At 38.0% G+C, this 21,059-nt stretch overlaps 1 protein-coding gene across 8 annotated transcripts in view; it reads left to right on the top strand.

Moving 5' to 3' along the window:
- Positions 1 to 18,414, top strand: part of CDK13 (cyclin dependent kinase 13) — a 54,187-nt gene extending 35,773 nt beyond the window's left edge. For 2 of the 8 annotated variants that reach the window (XM_031599393.2, XM_031599392.2), the window contains exons 6-14: positions 536 to 725; positions 3,399 to 3,455; positions 6,422 to 6,523; positions 6,636 to 6,713; positions 8,774 to 8,890; positions 9,868 to 9,999; positions 12,298 to 12,503; positions 15,445 to 16,002; positions 17,180 to 18,414. In XM_031599393.2, coding sequence (XP_031455253.2) covers positions 536 to 725; positions 3,399 to 3,455; positions 6,422 to 6,523; positions 6,636 to 6,713; positions 8,774 to 8,890; positions 9,868 to 9,999; positions 12,298 to 12,503; positions 15,445 to 16,002; positions 17,180 to 18,039 — 2,300 coding nt within the window. In that variant the 3' untranslated portion in view covers positions 18,040 to 18,414. The remainder of the gene's footprint in view (positions 1 to 535; positions 726 to 3,398; positions 3,456 to 6,421; positions 6,524 to 6,635; positions 6,714 to 8,773; positions 8,891 to 9,867; positions 10,000 to 12,297; positions 12,504 to 15,444; positions 16,003 to 17,179) is intronic. The other 6 variants (XM_031599397.2, XM_031599396.2, XM_090142212.1 and 3 more) reach the window with 5 other exon arrangements.
- The last annotated feature ends 2,645 nt before the right edge of the window (positions 18,415 to 21,059 follow it).

The following is a 21,059-nucleotide window of genomic DNA, read 5'->3' as shown; positions in this document are numbered from 1 at the left end:
ATACTTCTGTATATCAAAGACCTGTGGCTTTAATGGGTTTATTTGTGAAATAAGATGAGCTAAGGTGAGGTATGGCCACATACTGAGAGAGTGGTGAGGTGCTGGAACAGGGTGCCCAGAGAGGATGCTCCATCCCTGCAGATGTTTAAAGCCAGGTTGGATTGGGCCCTGGACGGTTTGATCTAGTACTTGGTTTAGTGGCTGGCGACTCTGCCTTGTGGCATGTTTTCATGAGGAGCCATAGGAAGAACTTGTGTTTATGTAAGATAAAGCAATGCATTGTAGAATTATTTGTTTTCACAAGCGTTTAATGACTGGAATAATTATTTCCATGGAAAAGCAATATTATGAAAACACTTCAGTATATTATTTTATTGCTGTTATAGGAAATGAGGTGCAACTCATTTCATGTTGCAAAAACGTGTAAATAGTTGTGTGAAAAACAATTCCCACTTTCAAAAGTAGGGAGCAATAGTGTTTTTGGACTGCTGATAAATCAGTCTCTCTCTTTCTGTTTCCTGTTTCTCCTTTCTAGGTGCATTTTATCTGGTATTTGAATATATGGACCATGATTTGATGGGACTGCTGGAATCTGGTTTGGTTCATTTTAATGAAAATCATATAAAATCATTTATGAGACAGCTGATGGAGGGTTTGGCCTACTGCCATAAGAAGAACTTTTTGCACAGAGATATAAAATGTTCAAATATTCTACTAAATAATAGGTATGAATAACACTTCTAGTATGTACATGTTGTATGTTGGGATCATATTTAAATCATTTTTTATAATCTTTACAGTTCACCTGCTTTAATCCATGAGCCAAAGTTTTTTTTATAGATTGCCTAGCTTATTTAGAAATCACTTGTAAAATAATAATCTGGTAATATTTCTGCTTGACACTGGATCTGGCAGTTATCTTTTAAAGTTGTATGTTAAAATAGCAAGGTTAAAACATGTGCCTGTTAAGTGAGAGTATGGGGAAAAGTTATCTGAGTTCAATACATTAAAACAGAGTTTTAGGAAATATGTTTGTGTATTCATTTTACCATCATTTCAAAATGAAGTGTGGATAGCTGCTTCTTTGTGGCAGAATTTGGAAGTCTTCACCCTTATTAATCAGGATAATACTTTAAAACAGTATTTGAGTAGGTATTCTCAATCATGTTTTGGCTTGCAATTACAGCCACTATCAAAGGGAGAGAAGTTTTATAATCACAAGTGGTTAAAAACCAAGAAAACATATTAGTAAACATGCTTTTGTTGAATGTGCAGCAGCAGCAAAAATTAAAATCACAACTGCAATTCACTGTTAGGAAGGATACTGATGGTGAGATGCAGTGCTTTCTTACTGTGTAGAACTTCTGTCTCTGTCTTGAATTCTTATACCTGTATCTCAAAAGAAACAAAATAGAATTGCAGAGTATACATAGGGCAGCTAAAGTTGGTTAAAGAGTAGGAGGAGGAATACTCAAAAAACCAGACTCTTTTAAAGCAGGTGTATGATTGTGGTGTGGAAAATTATGAAGCTAGCACATAACTTTAATACAGAACTCCTGTTCACTACATCCAACTGTATTAAAACTAAGGAGCAACAATAGAAACTAGTATCTTCTTCAGATTTGATAGATATTCTTACCTGTACAGAGCAGGTAGTCAGCTTCTGGGTTGTGCTGACTCAGGAAGCTTTCAGGTTAGTATCATAAGATTCAGAAAAGGACAAGACAAGTTCATGGACGTCATTAAAATCTGCTAAAAGCATTAGACAGGGATCCCTAATTCAGTGGTCCTGGGTGCTTGTTGTGTGGAAGGAAGGTGAGCCTCAAAGCTGGGAAGTTTCACATTCTCCTTAAAAATCTGCTTACGCCATTGTTGGAGATAAAATACTGGGCAAAAATGATCAGACATCTTATTTAGTAGGGCCCTAGTTCTGTCCCAGTTTTGTCCAAATGGAATTTCCCTTTTTTGTCCTTTTTTAAAAAATTAATATTAGACTGTTTTCAGCTCTGGATGCCACCAACCTTGCAAGACTCTGATATAGACTCTTGAAAAGATGTACACCTGCCTCCACATAGCTCACCTTGCCCATTCACCTGATCTTTCTTGTCTGTTAGTCCAGTGGTGATGCTGTCACTGTGCACGTCTGGGAGCTCAGAAGCTGAGATATAACTTGGAGAAGAGCACGTTACAGTAGAGGCAGTGCTTTCTGCTGTACCATGCTCCCTTGACTCTAGGATAAACTTATTTTCCCCTAGGATATTTTGTGAGTATCTTAGAGATTTCCACTCGAAGAAGAAAAACGTAGTTGATTCATATAATTTTAAGCCAATGCTTCTAAAATCCCATTACCATTACAGCCTGAAAGTGAAAGACATGAATTTTATGTATTTTAGCTATGCAAGTTAAACATATGTACTCAAAAATTGTTTGATATTCTACAAATACAGGATCTGAAGAATAAAAGTACATGTTATAGGGAAACATTTATTTGCTTTTGGGGCATCACCATGAAGTGTTACAGTAATTTCAGGCATATGGATAAGGGGAAAAAAGAAATACAAACTGTGATCTGTATATTTTGTTATCACAAAACTGTCATTCTCTCACATATCTGCAAGTCTTGCTGTAATTTGATGAAATAGCCAAAACTTTAATTTATTTGAAAGTCATAATTACAGGGAAAACAAACCGAAACAAAGAATCCATGTAACATTGCCAAATGTTTTCCATGTATGCAGGTTGCTTTATGTTTAAACCATCCCAGCTTCATAGATGGTAGAGCTTTCTCATCGAGTAGTGAAAGTGTTTGTGGCAAAAGCAAATGAAGAAAGCCAGGGAAAGCTCTGTATCATCCACATTTCCTCTCCTGTATGGGAAAACTCAAGGGCTTAGAGCTTGTATCATTCAGCAAATTGGCTGCTGGCAAAAATAGAAGCCCTTATCTGGTTGGTTATCCTGATTTGAAGGCCATATTTAAGCTTCAGAGGAACAAAACAGTGCTTAGACTTGCTGGAAGGAAGTAGGGTTGTTGCTAGATTTTGTTGTTGTTTTTGCTGTACAAATCCTTATGCTAGCACTACTTCAACTATCAAAGCATCAAAAAATAAAAGAAGTTTTGTCCATCAGTTTTTTTTTCCTGCAGAGTTGTTGGTTTGAATGTTTAACAGCATACACCCTAAATTTTGAGTAGCATACACTGATGTAAATTCCACTTTGTCACTGTATGTAATTTTGCTTGCTTTTCTTTAATAGTGAGTAGGTTAGTGTATTTATTAATTGAAGAGATACGTGATTTGTAAGGCATTTCCTGAAGCTCAGTTGCAGCTGTCTGAAAATCTGAAACTTCAACTAGTTTTAGCAGGGTTAACTCCTAAATAATTCTTTCCTTTTTCCACCAGAGGGCAGATAAAGCTTGCAGATTTTGGGCTTGCGCGGCTGTACAACTCGGAAGAAAGGTAAGATATAATTGTACTGTGAAAAAGCATTGACAGGTATGTCTTCTTTCATAACTCTTGAGTATTATGAGGGCTGAAAAAAAACCCTATTTATTTGTCTGGAGATGTTATTGTACTGTAACATAAGTAGTGTTACTTAGGAAATTGCAAGAAGTACATGTTATCTCATGCAGCATACAAACACAAAGCTCCCTTTGTTCAAGTGATTGCCCTTCTGACTGTTAGGGTAAATAACTGTAGAAAGGAGCTGTATATTGTTTGGAGATTAAGAGCTGCAGTTTTAAGTAGGTTACATCCTGTAGGCTTTTACTAAATACTTGTAAACTTATGTTCTTTCTGTTGATGTACCTAGGAAAGGTTTATTTAGGAACAGTGACACTTTTATTCTGACATAAATCCATATCCATTTACTGTCTTTTTTTTTTTTTAAGCATTACTTTTGTGTAAGATTTAATCTTAAATTTGAAGAGGTTTATTGTATTCTTTAGGCAGTCAGTGCTGTTACATCTGTTGGAAACAGAGATACAAGTTTAAATAAAAGCTATTCTGAAACTTCTTGTGACTTGTGCTTCTGTTGTTCATGGCTTTGTTACAATTGTACTGCAGGAAACAGGTGCACAGCCTTTATAATTAAGAATTTTAATATATATATTGTGGTGTTATGTATTTGTTACTTGGACTGAGATTTTCAAAATCAAGGTTGAATGTTAATTACATCGATACGTACGACGGATGGCTGGATATTGAGAATGTTAGGTATTAAGCTTACTTTGAGTTGTGCATGCCTAATTTGGGAAACTATATCTGCATTATCAGTTTTATGAGTATATTTTCTTACAGACCTCTGACGTTCTTGAATGGAACAGTGTTTTTTTTGCTGTCTTCTGAGCTGGTATTTCAGGAACGTATGCTCAAGTAACAATTAGGGAAACTGTTTGGAGTACAGAATTGGGGTTAAGATCATTTTTAGCAGCTGGTAGGCAGTTACCAATAGAACTAGAGGGAATGGTCTCAAGTTATGCCGAGGGAAGTTCAGGTTGGATGTTAGGAAATTTTTTTTCCTCTGGAAGAGTGATCAGAAGCTGGAATGGACTGCCCAGGGAGGTGGTTGAGTTACCATTCCTGGAGGTGTTCAAGAAGCCTTTAGATGTTGTCCTAAGGGACATGGTTTAGTGGGAAATACTGGTGGTAGGTGGACAGCTGGACTGGATGATCTTGGAGGTCTTTTCCAATCTTGTTGATTCTATGATTCTAATTCACTTTCATTTTGGATGTACTTATAATTAAAGAGATGATGCCATCCTACTTAGCTGTTTTAATCTTCACCAAGCTGACTTCTTGTTGGTTTACTGTCACTATTTTTAATATCTTTTAAAATTTTGTTGGTCATAGAACTAAATGTTAAGAATTGAAAGACAGCATCCTTATAATGCAAATAAGGTTTTACTGACTGTGAAAACAACATTACCTCATTATAGATAAATTAAACACGACTAAAATGTACTCATTCTAGCTAATAAAATTGCTAATTGAGCTTGGGAAGATTCTTAAAATCTCACTAGTATATTTTTTGCAATTCTTTTGGTGTTCATTTTCCTTCTGACCTGCAGTCACATCAGTACTTGATGTACACCAACAAGCATATAAGTGATGATTAAGTTTGTATATTTTACTTTTGTTTTACTGTTGTTGGGATGACACGCTTTTCAAAAGGTTACAGAGTTTAGTAGGAGCATGATGGAGAGGAAATAAAATTGTAAGTGAATTCCTATCAGTTATTCTAGTTTCTTCTTTAAATGTTATTTTGGAGGCTTTAATATGTTTGGAGTAGAGCTATGACAGATTGTGTGAGAAAACAGCTGTTCAAACAAAAAGGACAATATACTAATATATATATTGAGTGGCTTATCTGTAGAGGAAGTCCATACCATGTAAACATTTTGAAGATGGATGTTTGCTTCAGAGATAAATATATGATGGAACTGCTTCCAAAAAAACACGCTGTATTAATTTTAATAAAACAAAAATAGGGGACTTTATGAAAAAAAACTGGGACAGTTTTGCAGAAATGATACCTGTAGTACTAAGCATGTTGCAAGAGCTTGTAAAAACACTGCGCTTAAAATGCCACTCTGCTTTCTCTTTGGAAGTACTCAGTATTGGTAAACTTGAGATCTTAAAAATATAAGGATGTTTTTTATCACTTTTAAGAAGCATCCTACTGTCATCCCATCCCCCCTCTTTAAAAACAAAGCAAAAACTAAATAGAAAACAGCCCAACCCTAACATCTGCTATGACTCCCATTCTGAACTGTTGATGCTCTGTGTTGGCCAGTCCACAGAAAATGCATGTCTAAGATAGTGGAATCCTTGCATTAGTGTGTGGATGGAAAGGATTATTCACAATGACCAGAACTTCTGGTTAAAACTGTAAAGAATTAAAAATGTTGAAACAAAGGAATATATTAGAAATGGTCCAGACTTAGAATTCAAAGTTGTTGAAGGACATAGTTTGAGAGAGAGGCTTTGTTTCTTTCTTTCCAGAGAGGAGAGTGACTGTTCTTCTCCTTTTTAAGTTGTTTGTAGAGATCCTGTGTTCATTATTCTAATAATTAACAGTTGTTGAGAAATCACTTTTTTGTCAAAGCAGATCTTTTTCTGAAATGGCTAGCAGTGTAATAAGTGAACAGTATTGCTTTTAATTATTTGAAGTACGGGATTCACTTAACATCAAGATGGCTTGGTGATTACTTGTGTATCTCTGAGGTCTTGTTTCAGACTGTTCTTCAATAGCCTTGGTCAGATGAATGTGTTGCTTTTTTGCATTTGTAACTTTCTAGTTACGAAAAGGAAGACAACGCTGTCCTTAAATAACACCATAGAATTAAACCCCTCAAAATATCACTTTTTTTCAGAAATGAGATTGTAGCAAAATGATAGTCCTCTTTTTTTGCTCCCCCCAACAGCCGACCATATACCAACAAAGTTATTACATTATGGTATCGGCCTCCTGAACTTCTGCTTGGAGAAGAAAGATACACGCCAGCTATCGATGTCTGGAGCTGTGGGTAAGAGTTTGGTACAGAAGTGTAGCAAGCATAACAACAAACCAGCAGAAAATATTTCTGTCAGTCTGTGCTGGAAGCCGTAATGATGAAATTGTACGAAACTGTTTTGCAGCTGCATCCTCGGTGAACTTTTTACAAAAAAGCCAATATTTCAAGCAAATCAAGAACTTGCTCAGCTGGAACTTATAAGGTAACTAGCAGGCACTACAGTATGGTAGGTGCCTGATAAACTGCCAATTTTTTTCATGTTAAAATCAAAGGTAACACACTGCTGACATTTACAAGTACTTCATTATCATCCTGAGTGAGATATTAGTGGTTTTCAGGGGCACATAGAATAAATGTCTTATGCATGGATGTGGAGAAATGTTTCAAAATGCAGCTGGAGCTTTTCCTAATTACTGTAGTTGTAAAGGAATGTTGTTCCTTTTTAGGATGGCATCACAAATTCCTTACAGCAAATCAAAATGGTCAGTAAGGACAACAGGTTTGGGAGGAGTAGGTGCTTTGTATGCTACTTGCCTTAAGATCTTACATTGATTTTCCCACGTGTGCACCTGGGCTTTAATATTTTCATATATTTCTCTTCCCTTACAAACTGCCAGACACTTTAGGGAGGTGAATATTTTGTTTACTTCATTATCTCAGTAAATTTTAGGATGGCATGTATATAACTCCATGGAACCAGTACATCTTGTTTTCCCCTTTATTTTGCAAACAGAAATTGCTCTTGATTCTGATATCATAGGTGACCTCATAAGTGAGCAGACACCCTCTTCCTAAAAACAAGGAGGAAGGAGGGTGAGTCCTGTAGAACTTACAGAACCAGAAGAGTAAATAGTAAAATTATTTTTAAAATTAAAGTATTTTAAAATGTAAGTTATATATTGAAATGTTTTTTCAAGATAGATTAAATGACAGCATGCTTCTGTGTAATATTTTACTAGCTGATGAGGAGAAATAAAGTTTTTAGGAGGTGCAAAACATAGCAGTGATCATTGGTAGAAGAACTAAGTTCTTGATTTTGGAAATCTTTGCTTTTGTCCACTAGATGGCAGTGAGAGTGCAGTCATCAGAAATTTTACCTCCTGGTACAGCAAATCCAGATTTTGAGATTTCTTTCTGCTGGAAGAATGCTGGCAGCTAGCTGCTTGTAGCTATTTTTCCTCTCCGTTTTATTCAGTATTATGCATTTGGAGACTGTTTATGTGTAATATATCAGTTTTATTTTATAATTTTGTACACAATCTCTGTAACTGTCACGTTACAGTCAACAGTTCTGCATTTTATTCTTTCTAGCTTTAATGCTCAAAGATAGAAGTGAAATAAATTCTGTTAGAAAAAGATAGAATTTATTTTCTTCCTGAAAGTAATGTACTCCAAACATAGGGACGTAATTAATTCATACTTAGGTCTCTTGCACAAGCAACTTAAATCAAATAAATGGAAAAGGGTGAACTATGGAAATATATTTCCTTAGCAAGTCGTTCTTTTATTGACTGCCTTCATCAGAGGTCTTAAACATTGCAGGGTAAATTGTCACTCCCATTCTTCTGCTGAGAAGCGTGTTGTTAGGCTCTGCTACCATCTTTGATGGGACAAAACAGGCATGGACAGAGTGGGAGGAGTGAGGCTAAGGACAATTCCATATATGGAGATAGATTAGGCCCAACACAGAAGACTAATAACTGAAATGAAAAAGTAAAGATAAAAATAAACAAGATTAAGCTGCTAAAAGCTTGCATTTACCCCCAGGGCTTAACTGGTTGGTTGTTTTGTTTTTTCCTCCAAGAGCATCTTTTATGTCAACGAAATTCTTGTTGGTCCTTAAGTTAGTACTTCTTCAGGCCTTTGGTATTTCTTTCTTTGCTGAAATTAGGAGCTAACAGCCCAGCACTCCAGCTCTGGGTTATTGAGTTCTCCAGATCAAATACATTGGGTGGTGTCCAGACATAGTTAGTTGACTTTCAGAATGTAACCTTTTGTGTAGAAGATGCTTTAGAGCAGTTGGGGCACAGAAATAGTGAGTTTTATGAAGTTTAGTCTGTGAAGGGTAGTTACCTTTCCTAGATAATTAACCATTCCTTAATGGTGTTAGACCTTATAGTGTAGAGAAATTTTAGCTAAATGAAACAATGTTAAAATTAGAAAATGAGTTTTGTATCTACTGTACTTCTAAGAATAAAACAACTGCTGTGCACACTTGTGCTTTTGGATCTCATATCTTTCTTTTCCCCTCTTTTTGTACAGCCGAATTTGTGGGAGTCCTTGTCCAGCTGTATGGCCTGATGTTATAAAATTAGCTTATTTCAACACAATGAAACCAAAGAAGCAGTATCGACGAAAACTGAGAGAAGAGTTTGCATTGTAAGGACAAAGGATTAGTTTACTCAATTGTAACAGCTTTAAGTGTTGCTGGCATCTTTATGAACTTAATGTATGTTCAGCCAGTTTCTAGAAAATAGTCATGTGTAAAGAAAAATGGCTTTGGATTCCTAGAAGATTCCTGCAGAGCTTGTATTAACCCTTATTTAATAAAGTTTCAAGAAGGGAGAAAGAAGGCCCTAAAATTTCAGCCACCTGTCAGCTTTCACCTAAGGAGACATTTGTTTTCCATGATTGGTACACCTGCTTGCTTACCCTGTCCAAAAAACAGCTTGCAGTACTTAATTGTTTTTTATTAGGACAACTGGTTACAGCTAAATATGAAGTCTGGTTAATGTTACAGTCTTTTGAGTCATAAATTCATTCAACACAAGGGTTACCTGAACTGTGTATTCTAAAATACTGTGTACCATTGGGCCATTTTTTTTTGCAAATATCACACATGAAAGTTATGGAAAGCAGCTGTAGATTCAATTTAAAGAGATTGTTCCCTTCCTTCATCTGCTTCAGGGTTTAGGATAAATGTATCATCCTGCTTGAACTAATAAGGCTTTCCTAAAACAGTAGAGTTGTTTTGCTTGGTCCATACAAAATTGCACCTCTCTGTGCACTAAATTCCAAAGTGTCAAGTAACACTATAGTCTGGGCTTCAATTGTGTTGGGTTTTTGGTTTTCTTTTTTTTGTAAGAACAGTATTTCAAGCAAGTCAGCCACATACAGAAACACAACTGCCCACAATCACCCCCACCTCTGCAAAAAACAAAACAAACCCACAACACACTTGGGTTTCTATGTTTACAGAGGTCAGTAAAGATGAACTTTATCTGCCTCTTAAAAGTAAGTCCTGGCTTCATTTTAGATGTTCAGTTATTCTGGAGAGGTGTTCTTATTAAAACTTTGCACTGAGGTATGTGATTCAAAAAACAGTTGATGCTTTTTTCCATTGTGTTCTTTCACAGCATCCCACCAGCTGCATTAGATTTGTTTGATTACATGCTTGCTCTGGATCCCAGCAAGCGCTGCACAGCTGAACAAGCTCTTCAGTGCGAGTTTCTGCGAGATGTGGAACCATCTAAAATGCCTCCCCCAGAGTAAGTCATTTCCATTAGTAACATTCTTTACACCTACAAAGCAGCAACTGACTTCATTAAGCTCATTGTGTTTCAGTTAAAGTAGCTGTTGTAGAAGAAGATTGTCAATATGTACAGGTGGTGATTCTGTACTGAAGTGCAGTTTAGTGGCTCTTACGTCATGATATCAGCAGCTGTGAGGATCTGAGATGAGTTTGAATTGATGCTCCTGGAATTAGTGACTATTACTGTCATTTTTAAAAAAAGGAATGTATCTGTTTATCAGTGTCCATGTTTTCCAAAGGTTTTGGGGCCCCTCATGAACCTGAATTACCTTCTTTGATGGCTTTTTCAGGCAAAGAGGTATGAAATTGCTTCTGACAAGTCTTAGGATGACGCATGAAACATATCAGTCAAATGCCAGTAACAGGAAAAGAATAGTTTACCCCATTCTGAAGGCCAGAGCTTGCTGCAAACTCCCAGAAGGAAGTAATATCTGAATAGAGGTGTTTCTCTCTCAGCTGCCAGCCCTTAAATGAGGTTAGGGAGGGGTGGGCCCAGGATTTTGCTTCCACCTGTGCTCCCAGGGCTAGCAGTGCTTCTTCAGCAGGTGCTCAATCACTGGTTCAGGCTGTGATCTTACAGTTCCCATACAGTGGTAGAATGACATTAGGCACAGAATTCTTTAAAGGTATCTGAGAGTTAAAGTAAAATACCATACGTGATTTACTGTGCCAAATGAGATGCCTGGTTTTCCAGAAGTGAAATATTTTTTGTGGCTTTTTATTTGTTTTTTTTTCTCTCCTCTGAATAGAGATGTACTGCAATGTTCAGTAGTTTGGTTGTTTTTTTTTTTTACAGTGACTTGATTGTCGCTTTAGGCAGTACAAATAGTATTGGAACGAGCTCTGAGTAAAACAATGAAAAACATTTAAAGACTCTGCAAGTTTAACTTTTCCCTTGAGATAGCTGACTAATGACAGAACATTTAAGAGTTTGAATAAATTGTACCTTCAGGGCAGCCTTTGCCTTGAATAATTCTTATTAATTAGTTACCAACTGGAAAAAATATTTCAGCTGTATCTAAGAATTTAATTAAAAATCTTTTAAGACTTACCTGTTACATATAGAAGGTAGTAATGATCTTGATGCATAAGACTGAGTCTCTTTCCATCATCTGAATGTTACTAAACAGCAGTATTAAATATTAAGCTGCTCATTAAAATCTCAGAACCTTGTTGCTAATGAATTCTGAAATAAGAAGAAAATGTTTTCTTCTTTTCAGAGCCTTGGTAGTGCATCTATTCTAGAAACTGATGTAGGAAAATTAAAAGCAAACAAACAAACTGTCCTTTGGTATCCTTTTAAAAATTGACACCAACATTTGTCATAGTGAAATGAAAAAGATGACTCTTCTCAAGAAAGAATAAGGTTCCTCTCTTGGAAGAAACAGCTGCTCATTGCTGATTGCAAGTACTGTAGGATAATTCTTGTAGTTTCTTGATTGATCCAAGCTGTTATTGACTAAATACCTGACAGGTCTTTTGACCTGCTGTTCTGTGGAGAAAGAGAATGTAGAAAGCAACTGTCAAAACTTCTTTTCCAGTTATCATCTGTCACTTCATTTTTTTTCATGTTCCTGGGTGAGAGAACTGCTCAGACAGTTACTACTAATATGTAAAGGGAAAACAGAAGGACCTGTTTTAATGCCATATCTCAGTATTTCCGTAATCTATGGGATGGGATTCTGTGTTCCTCAAGAGATCTGAAGTGGGATCTCTGTAGGGAGGAATAATAATGGGAAGATTGAACTAATGTCCGATGAGTGCTGTAGAAGATATTTTTCCTCTGCTTTGGTCTGTCTTAAAGGACTGGAGGTATCCCTTGTCCTTCCTGTCATTTGTTAGTGTTGAGTACTGTTTATTCCTGCAACATTTCTTTTTCCCTTTCTTGGTTGCCTGTGCTGTATGGCTGCTAATACTGGATAACCACGTTTGTTACTGTGAACAAATGTAACTGCGTAGACGTGGTTCTTCTACGTGCAAGAAAGTGACACTGATTCTCATAGTAAGATGCACATTCCTGTTCTCTGCCAGAGAGACCTGCATTTGTGAAATAGGCAATTGAAAAAGAGATTTTACCCAGGAAAGCATATCTGGCTTCGGATGTTTCCTGATGAATTTCTAAATTCCAGCAGGTTCATCTTTACAAATGCTGTGTTATGCATAATTTGAATATTTATTTTACCACTGTAGTTAAAAAAAAACCATTTTTTAAAAATCTGGGCTAAAACTCATGATCTCTAATTGTTCTTTGCAGCCTTCCTTTGTGGCAGGATTGCCATGAGCTGTGGAGTAAAAAACGCAGAAGACAGAAGCAAATGGGCATGACTGATGATGCAACAGCGACTAAAGTCCCTAGGAAGGATCTGTCTCTAGGCATGGATGAGAGCAGAACCAACACCCCACAAGGCATGCAAACTTCTTCCCAACTCAAAACTCAGGGCAACTCTAGTGTAGCACTTGGTCAGTAATATTTTCGGTTCTTAAAATTACTTTCTACTTGGATTGCACCTCTAGAAATTTTAGGTGTTGTTTTCAGAGTACTGACTGGATTCTTAAGTCTTCTGGATTCTTGAAGGAGGGAACGGTATTGTAAGTTAAATCTTTGTTACAAAAGATTTGCCTTTATTTTTGGGAACTAGGCATTCCTTTTTATTCTTTTTTTTTTTTTTTAATCTAGCCAGAGCAACTGTCTTGCTTTCTATTTTTGAGGAAGTTTTATCCCTTGTAAGGGATAAAAATATTCTATAATCCCACTAGTCAGTTTGTACTCTAAGTTCATCACAGACTTCATAGATTGAAGGTACTGATGAACTGACCAAAAGGCAGACTTCAAAACAGCCATCACTTCAAATAGAAGAGATTACCTCAGCATGTCACTTTGGCCTTTATTTTTCCAAGCTGTTTGGGCTAACCCAACTTTAAAAAAAAAAAAACTAAACAAACAAAAAAAAAAAACAACCACCCAAATAACTTATTAAAAAGTAGTAACTACCTCTGCAGCTTGAGCAGCCATTAATTCAGAAACTTAACTGAAATGTCTTGCTTGGACACTTATGTAGTGAAGAATAATATAAGTAGTAAAGTAATGGTCTCCTTATGTGGAAACCGGTTGAGATGATCAGCACTGAGTAGATACCTGGTAAGTTTAATTTAGACCATTTTTAATTGTGCAAAGTGACCTTAAATCCTATGATACTTACACAGGTGTTGATCAGAAAAACAATAAATGGATTCACTGAGCATGATAGCTCTTGAATATTAGCCATCTTGAATCAACTCTTCATTTAACAGTGGAGCAGAACTCCAAATATACTACACAAAGATAAACGTTAAATATGTACAGATTGTTATTGTTATTTTCATCATGTTTTTACTGCAGTTTATTGCTTCTCGTTCCTATTCATCCTGTTTCTTACTAAGAGTTGATAATAACCTGGCTGTGAGCTTCTGTCACTCACTCTGAGCAGTTTTGGCAGTATTTTCAAAGATGCCTTTCTGCAGCCCTCGCAGTGTTTTCCCCACAAATGCAAACAAACTGAGGCTTAAAGCCCAGAGGACAGCAGTAGTTTTCCTTGTGCTTCTGTAGCAGTTAACATGTTGGCGAGCTGCTGTAATCAGTCATTAAAATGAAACATTAAAAAAAGAAAAAGAAAAAAAAAACTAAAAAAAGAGAAATCTTTCAGAGCTGAGATTCTGCTTACACATAATCAGGTAGAAAAATACATCTAGATGTAAAAGAAGAAAATTTCATTTTCATTGGAGCTTAGACAGTTCAGTATATAGGTGTTTTCTGTATTAAGTAAAGCTCATTCTGATATCCTAATAAACCTTAGTTAAAATCATCCATAAGGCATGCTAAAGGATTAAGTGTACAAATGGAAAATGCATGCTTTAAACAAAACTGTTGCTTTTTGTGTGTGTGTGTGCCAAAAAGAGGTTAAAAATAGATAAATTGCTGATATTCTGCTTCATGAAAGAGAATCCTGGTTATTGTATCTTATAACTTAACAGGAACTTTGTACAGCTCATTCATTTTATTCTGGTAGAAACTGATAGGTTTCCCAGAGCATAGTTTGTTCTTGGAATAGACTTGAAACTAGCCAAAGAGTATGTAACAGGTAGGTTAGTTACCCTTTGGGGCACTTCCTGCTGAATTTGCACACTGACAAGCTGAGAGAAGTTTGAATGTAATTTGTTATCTTCTTGAGCATACCATCCTCAGATGTCACAGAATACAAAATGTTCAGCGTGATGACAGCTGGCTGAGATCCAGCAGTACAAGGCATTAAACAGAATGGTTTTTATTTATTGCTAAACAGAAGATGGTTTTATTTTTGTATTTGGATGTATAAAATCTTTAAATTCCTCAGAACCTTGCAGAGTAGAATCCAAGTGTTTGCATCCTGGTGTACAACCACAAGTAGGGTAATTGGTTGTGACTTTTGCAGCACTTTTCAGCTGTGCTCTTCTTAGTCTTGCAAGGCAACTATTAATTTTTTGTGTGACTGTTTTTCTCAGATGTGGCTTTGAATCTGCCAGGAATGAATATATTAGTGTATGAGCAGGAGGGCAGAATATGTTCACGTTGACTTGGGTTACAGAAATTCAGAGAAAAACACATCCATTTTAATTTTCACCTTCTTTCTTTTCTAAATCGTCTAGTTGTGGGGCATGCTGCTTCACTTCTTTCAGAATAAACTAACACAGTGATTGCTTGAAATTGAGAAAATACTTCTGTATTCTGACTTCTTTACTTATCTTCCCCCTCATCAGTCTCCTCTTAACTTGTGTCAAATAAACACATTTTGTTTTATTTAAAAAAAAAAAAAAAAAGAGCGTACCTTACAAAACTTTTTGCTACTCAGTGATTGACTTGTCCTTCAAGCTCAGCATTTTGCTTCCTAGCACTGATACTGCTAGCTTCTGGGTCACCTACAGCCTGGTCAATTGAGCAGGTGTTAGAATCCAGATGCTGAATTAGAACAGGCCAGAATGTGACTGGAAATGCGTTTTGCAGATGGCCACTTTTTAACAGAGGGATGTGATATGTCAAAGATAGGAAATTTTGTGGGGATTGGAAATCTTACAGCTGCCTAAAGCAGGTGGCCTTAAGCCCCAGCTTAGTTGTATTGTGGAAAATTGAGCTCCAGCTTGATGTATCTCATCTGTCCAAGTGCATGTGTGTGCCCCTTGGAAGTCACTTTCTTTATATTGGATCTTACTATTCCATTTCCTATAGATACTCCCCCAAAGGCAGTTTATCTGTAAAAGCATTCCGTTTCTGTGTTGTCCAAAACCACGCTTTGCCAGTTGTGACAGCCTTGTTAGATTACTTTTAATTTTGAGTTTCTGAAATATGAAAATTCTGTATAATTCTTAAAAACACCTTTTTTGTCTTTAGCAAAAACAAGCACTGGACAGCAGTTAAACCAGAATGAAGTGGCAATCCTGCTAAACCTCCTACAGTCTAAAACGAGTGTTAGTTTGGCACAGTTTGCCCAAGTGTTGAATATTAAGGTAAACCCAGAGACTCAGCAGCAACTAAATAAAATAAATCTTCCTGCTGGAATTTTGTCAGCAGGTGAAAAACAGTCAGAACAGCAGCAGCCGCCGCCGCCTCCACCGCCACCACCGGAACAGGAGTCCCTAAAACAGCCGACCGTCACGCAGCCTCCTGTGCCACCTGCTCAGCTGAGTCAGCCCAAAGTGGAAACTGACGCTGCCCAGGCAGCTGTACAGAGTGCATTTGCTGTTCTGTTGTCTCAGTTAATAAAGGCTCAGCAAACAAAACAAAAAGATTTGGTGTTGGAGGAGAAGGAAAACGGATCAGGAAATGAAATGTCGTTACAACTCAGGCAGCCTCCAGAGCCCACCACTCCTGCATCTCTCAGCCGGGACGACATGGAATCTCCAGCACCCGGTTACCCACATCTGATCAAGTCATTATATACTCCTGCAGGTACTGAAGGCTTTTATTGCTAAGCAACAGGTATCTTGAGCTGTGAAGGCAGCTAGTTTGGGGGTAAAGGGTTAACCTCTTAACATTACCAGTCTATGTGAGTACAGGAGAGATTATTACATCAATCTTGTTGCTTCCTTTGTTTGCATTGTGACTGTTCAAGTAGTAGCTGCTGGGTTTGTGGTTTTTTTGTGGCTGGTTGGTTGGTTTGGGGGTTTTTGGTGAGAATGTAAATGCCTGGCTGGACTTTGTGTCTTACTGTAGTAGGTGCCATACTGACTGATTAAAAAATGGTCCTTCTACCAGGTGTGCAGCACCTGTACCTTTTCTCATGAAACAGTTGCATTGATTGTTTTTTATGGCAGCTTGAGTTTTTCTGAGCGGTGCTGGTGTTGGAGAGGACTGGCTCATCTCTGGAATTCATAGCTCAAATCTACCAGTTTTGACTGTGTGTTTAGTTAAAGCCCATTTTGAGGTGCAGGTTGCAGTTTTTGTTCGTTTTATTGCTTGCTTTTTTTTTTTTTCATGCTGAGTAGAGCATTATTATCAATTTCTTAGTGGCAGATTCTGTAGGTGGTTGCCCATAGCTGTCAGTAATGCACATGGCTGAGTGTTTCCATTGGATTATAGTAGCGACTTTCTCAGTCGTCTTGATGTTTGGAGCTCTGTTTTTGGTCATCTTGAGCTGCTATTTCAGCTGTTGTGGTTTATTGATGTGTGCAGTGTACAGCTGTTGAAAGAAATATTCTGAAGTGGCTTGGGAGTGGGTTTTGTGCAGCGGGGTGTTAAGGTTTGTTTTTATTTTGCTTTTAACCTTTGCAGTTCTCTGAATCTTCTTTCCATGAAGACCTTTTCTGATACGTGCCATTTGCAAATATTGCTGGTCACTCTTCCAACTTTCTAGTGTTTATCTGTTGCTTCAGGATTTTTTATTTTTATTTTTTAAAGGAATGTGCACCTACTTTTCTTAAATTTTGCTTCCACTATGAGGAAAACCTTGTATCACAAGGCAACCGCGCTGTTGCCTATGCCAAAATAACTAGGAGTAAAACTTAACTGATAAGTTGATGAGAACCGAAGTAACGAACCTCTCTAATGTTCTAGGAAAAAGCCCTTTCCGTTCTGGTATTGTTATTGCGTATTTTTATTCCAAAGCTGTTATTTCTCATCTGCATAGGTCAAGAGGACTTGGCTAGGCAGGCCGAGATGAGGCTCCTGAACCGAACGCCGGAACAGGAACGCCCTCGGATCCTGCCTCCAGACCAGCGTCCCCCAGAGCCCCCGGAGCCCCCGCCTCTCACTGACGAAGACCTTGATTATCGGACAGAGAACCAGCATTTGCCTATAAGTAACTCTTCAGGAACAGATCCTCACGCAGGAGTGAAAGCGGCGCTTCTGCAGCTGCTCGCTCAGCATCAAGCTCAGGCAACAACAGAGGAGCCCGTACAGACGAGTGTGGATTACCAGGCTAGAGACTCCTACGTAGCAGGCCCAGACTACAAGGACAACTTTGGATCGTCCACCTTCTCTTCTGCTCACTATGGTGGTAGTGACAGCATAGGAAGCGGGTCATCGGGAGCGCTAGAACGAAGGAGCTTCCTCGGAAACACAGATATTCAGCCTTTGGATAACTACAGTACTGCTTCATCTCACTCGGGAGGTGCCCCTCCTCCGTCTGCCTTTTCAGAGTCCTTTCCCAGCTCAGTAACTGGTTACGGAGACATTTACCTCAACACTGGCCCCATGCTGTTCAGCGGAGATAAAGACCATAGGTTTGAATACAGCCACGGCCCAATCTCAGTCCTGGGGAACAGCAGGGACGCTTCTGTGGGGCCGGAGAGTACTCATTCCTTGCCTACTAAGATGCACAACTATAGCTATGGAAGTAACTTACAGGAAAACCCTGGTGGTGGCATCAGCCACGTGCATGGACAGACCTGGACATCTCCTGCACAAGGACCTGGCTACTCCCAAGGCTATAGGGGGCACATTAGTACATCTGCAGTGAGAGGGCGAGGCAGAGGATTACCATTTTGAGTATCTGTTTTTCCTCAGGCACATCGTTTTTATCTGGAAAAACTTTTTTTTTTTCCTAGCTGCAGTTTAAAGCAGCAATTCAACAGACTTGAATAATATTAATTCAACAGCTTTATTTTTATGTGGAAAAGGGTCTTGCATACAGTAGGAAAAATTAAAAATGCTTAAAACTCATGCTGTCTGAAAAATAGATGAATTGATTGTACATGTTCACAAACTAGTTCTGAATTTTTTTTTGTATTTTGGCAGTTTTAAGTGGATGCTAAATTTAGGGACATCAGCTTTTTATGGCACTCTTTCAGATCTTCTGAACTATGCACATTTGTGCTTTTTTTGTAAGTTTGGACCAACTTTTATGTAAAAAAAAAAAAAGAATTTTACAACAATCAAAGCAGGGCACTGATTTATTTGGTATTTTTCTTTTTACAGAACTACCTTTAGTCAAAGGTCACTGTCAGTCATTGCACTGCTTTCAGTGTTATTGTGGAAGGCGTACTTTGTGCTCATTTCAGATAATAAAACACAACCTTTCTCTTGATGCAAAATTTTATAAATATTTGGTCGATGTTAATTTTTTTTCTTTCCAAAAAAAAAGAAAAAAAAAAAAAGAAAAGAAAAGAAAAAAAGAATGGATGTTCTGGTAAAATGTTCTCTCCATCTCCCGGGCTTGTTTATATATAAACTGTTTTACTTGAATGGTAAGTGCCTTAACACGTAAGCTTAAGGTCTGCAAAAGTTGGAAGTACTCTATAAATCAATGCTAAAGTAATACTGAAACCTAGATAGTTAACAAGAAAATCCGATAATAATAGAAAACTCAAATAGGTCATGACTTCGTGTTGTTTACTTCGTGTGGACCAGTTATTTAGACACCTAATCTTATCTTGATCAAGTCATAATTTCCAAATTGAACTTGGTAAGAAAAGTGAGAAGAGTGAAGAGCGCAGTTTTTCCTCAGCTCCTCTTTGGAGCTGTAGTAATTGATTTACTTCCTCTGCCAAATAAACTGTGCTTTTTATGTCCTTTCCAAGTGGTGAAAAAATTTTTCCTCTTAAATGTCAACAGCAGTAATTACTGTATGTGAAAAGCTGACGCTATCTCCTTATTATGACAACTGCTGCATTACGGGAAGTAAACAAAGGACAAATGACCAGTATTTAAAGCAGACGTTTTACGCTAGTTCTAATTCTGTAAACTCTTGATTGTGCCAACTAATCGTCCTTGTATCTGCTATTCCACCCAGTATTCTAGTGTCGGAATCGAGTCTCTCTGAACAACAGATAAAATAACTGTAGTTAAAACTCGTAATTAACCAAGAGCCACTCCTCAATAATCATAACATCGAGCATGTTTTTTTTTCCTGTGATGACAAGTGGTCCCTCTCCTGCAGAGAGGAGGTATGGTTATATTTTGCATGTACGTAAAAGAATGTTTTTAAAGCCCATATTGGAAACAATTTTCCAACTGATTATCCAGTTGACAAATCGGTACCTTATGTAACTGAGTGTTTAATTATTACTTTTTAAAAAGTAAAATTTCTACTTACACTATTTCAAATGTAGTCTTGTCAGTGACTTTTTGGACTTTCAGAATAGAAGCCAAAGTTGTCGATGTTTTGTTTTAATTTTAAAAAACCTTGGTTCTTGTTGATGGCCAAGTACCACGTTGCAGAGCATGGAGAAAGTCACTGTGCTGACTGTGTGGATTGAGGATCTGGCAGATGGGAGATGGAGATGTCCCTGTAAGCCCGGCAGCTGCCTTCACTAGGCACAGAAGGGAATCCTGCCCTCTGAGAACAAAATCAGCCTGGTCAGTCAGGAACAAACGCTTGTGGCCGCGTGCTTTAGGAAAACCACAGCTTGACAGTGCACGAGGTAGGTTGGTTTCCTTGAGTAAGGACACCTCAGTAACATTTTTCTGCTAGTTGAATTTTAAAGGCTGAAATCATTATTCTCATTTAGGTACGGACAGCGTCAGCTGAGGCTTTTTTGTTTACTAATTGATAGAAAAAAAAATTCCCAAGAGGTTCAGACAGTTGTTTGGTTGTTTTTTTGTTTTTTTTTTTTTTTGAGTTAAGCAAGACTTTTAAAGCTCTTAGGCCTTTGTTTTCACTGAAAATGTGCAGCCTAGTGTTACTCTACTGCACTTCCAATGTAAATTGGAAAAAAACATAAAAGCAGGCAAGTTCAAATGGAAGGTAGATTTCAAGGAGGACTACGTGGTTTGACTTTCAGTACAAAAATGTAAGGCAGTTGCAGTGTCCCGCATCCTTCCTGGAGGTAAAGATTAGGTTACTTTAGTTCATCTAATGCAGAGCTGTCAGTCTGTAAGTGGAGGGCAGGCAGTGCAGCACCACCACTGGCTGGCATCGCTCTGCTGCCACGTCGTTCTGCTGAGATGGATTTTGGTCTTCAGATGTAAAAGCAAAGCCAACACAAGTAGCTGTGGCTGTGATGGATACAAAGGAGATGGAGTAGACAGCCGGCTTCCAGATGGATCTAAACCAAATCTTGTACACTGTTGCAGATGCGTATTTCCCCAAATTCAGTTTAAGGATAACTAGCCTGTGACCGAAGATGTTTGCTTGGGACAGCAGTGCTGGTGTAGCACGGGGGGAGGCAGTCAGCATGGGGTGATGGCTGAGCAAGAAGGCTGCTGCCTTCTCTGCAGCCCGGGGATCTGCCTGGCTCCCCCTGCTCTGAGCCTGGTCTAGCAGTTTGCCAGGCCCGAGGGCTGCCCACCTTTGGCTGTGCTGGCCCTGTGTGTGATTTCTCAACATTTCTTTTCTGTACCATATTAAGAGGTGCTTACATCCGTTGAGAATTTGAACCTTTTGAACAAACTTCACTTAGCAGAGTGAGTCAGTGCTAGTGCAACATGTGGCTTCGCGTGGCCGTTGCGTTGCTGCCGCAGTAGCAGGCGTTCTGAAAAGCCGTGTGATTTTTTTCTGTGGAGCCATGGCTTTGGTTATACTTCCCACCTTCCTTTGGGGTTTACATTTTCTGTGCTGCAATTCCAAA

The sequence above is a fragment of the Phasianus colchicus genome, chromosome 6, assembly GCF_987193195.1.
Source record: "Phasianus colchicus chromosome 6, bPhaCol1.hap1.1, whole genome shotgun sequence".
Taxonomy (NCBI): Eukaryota; Metazoa; Chordata; class Aves; order Galliformes; family Phasianidae; genus Phasianus; species Phasianus colchicus.
This window is presented reverse-complemented; position numbering and strand designations above follow the sequence as displayed.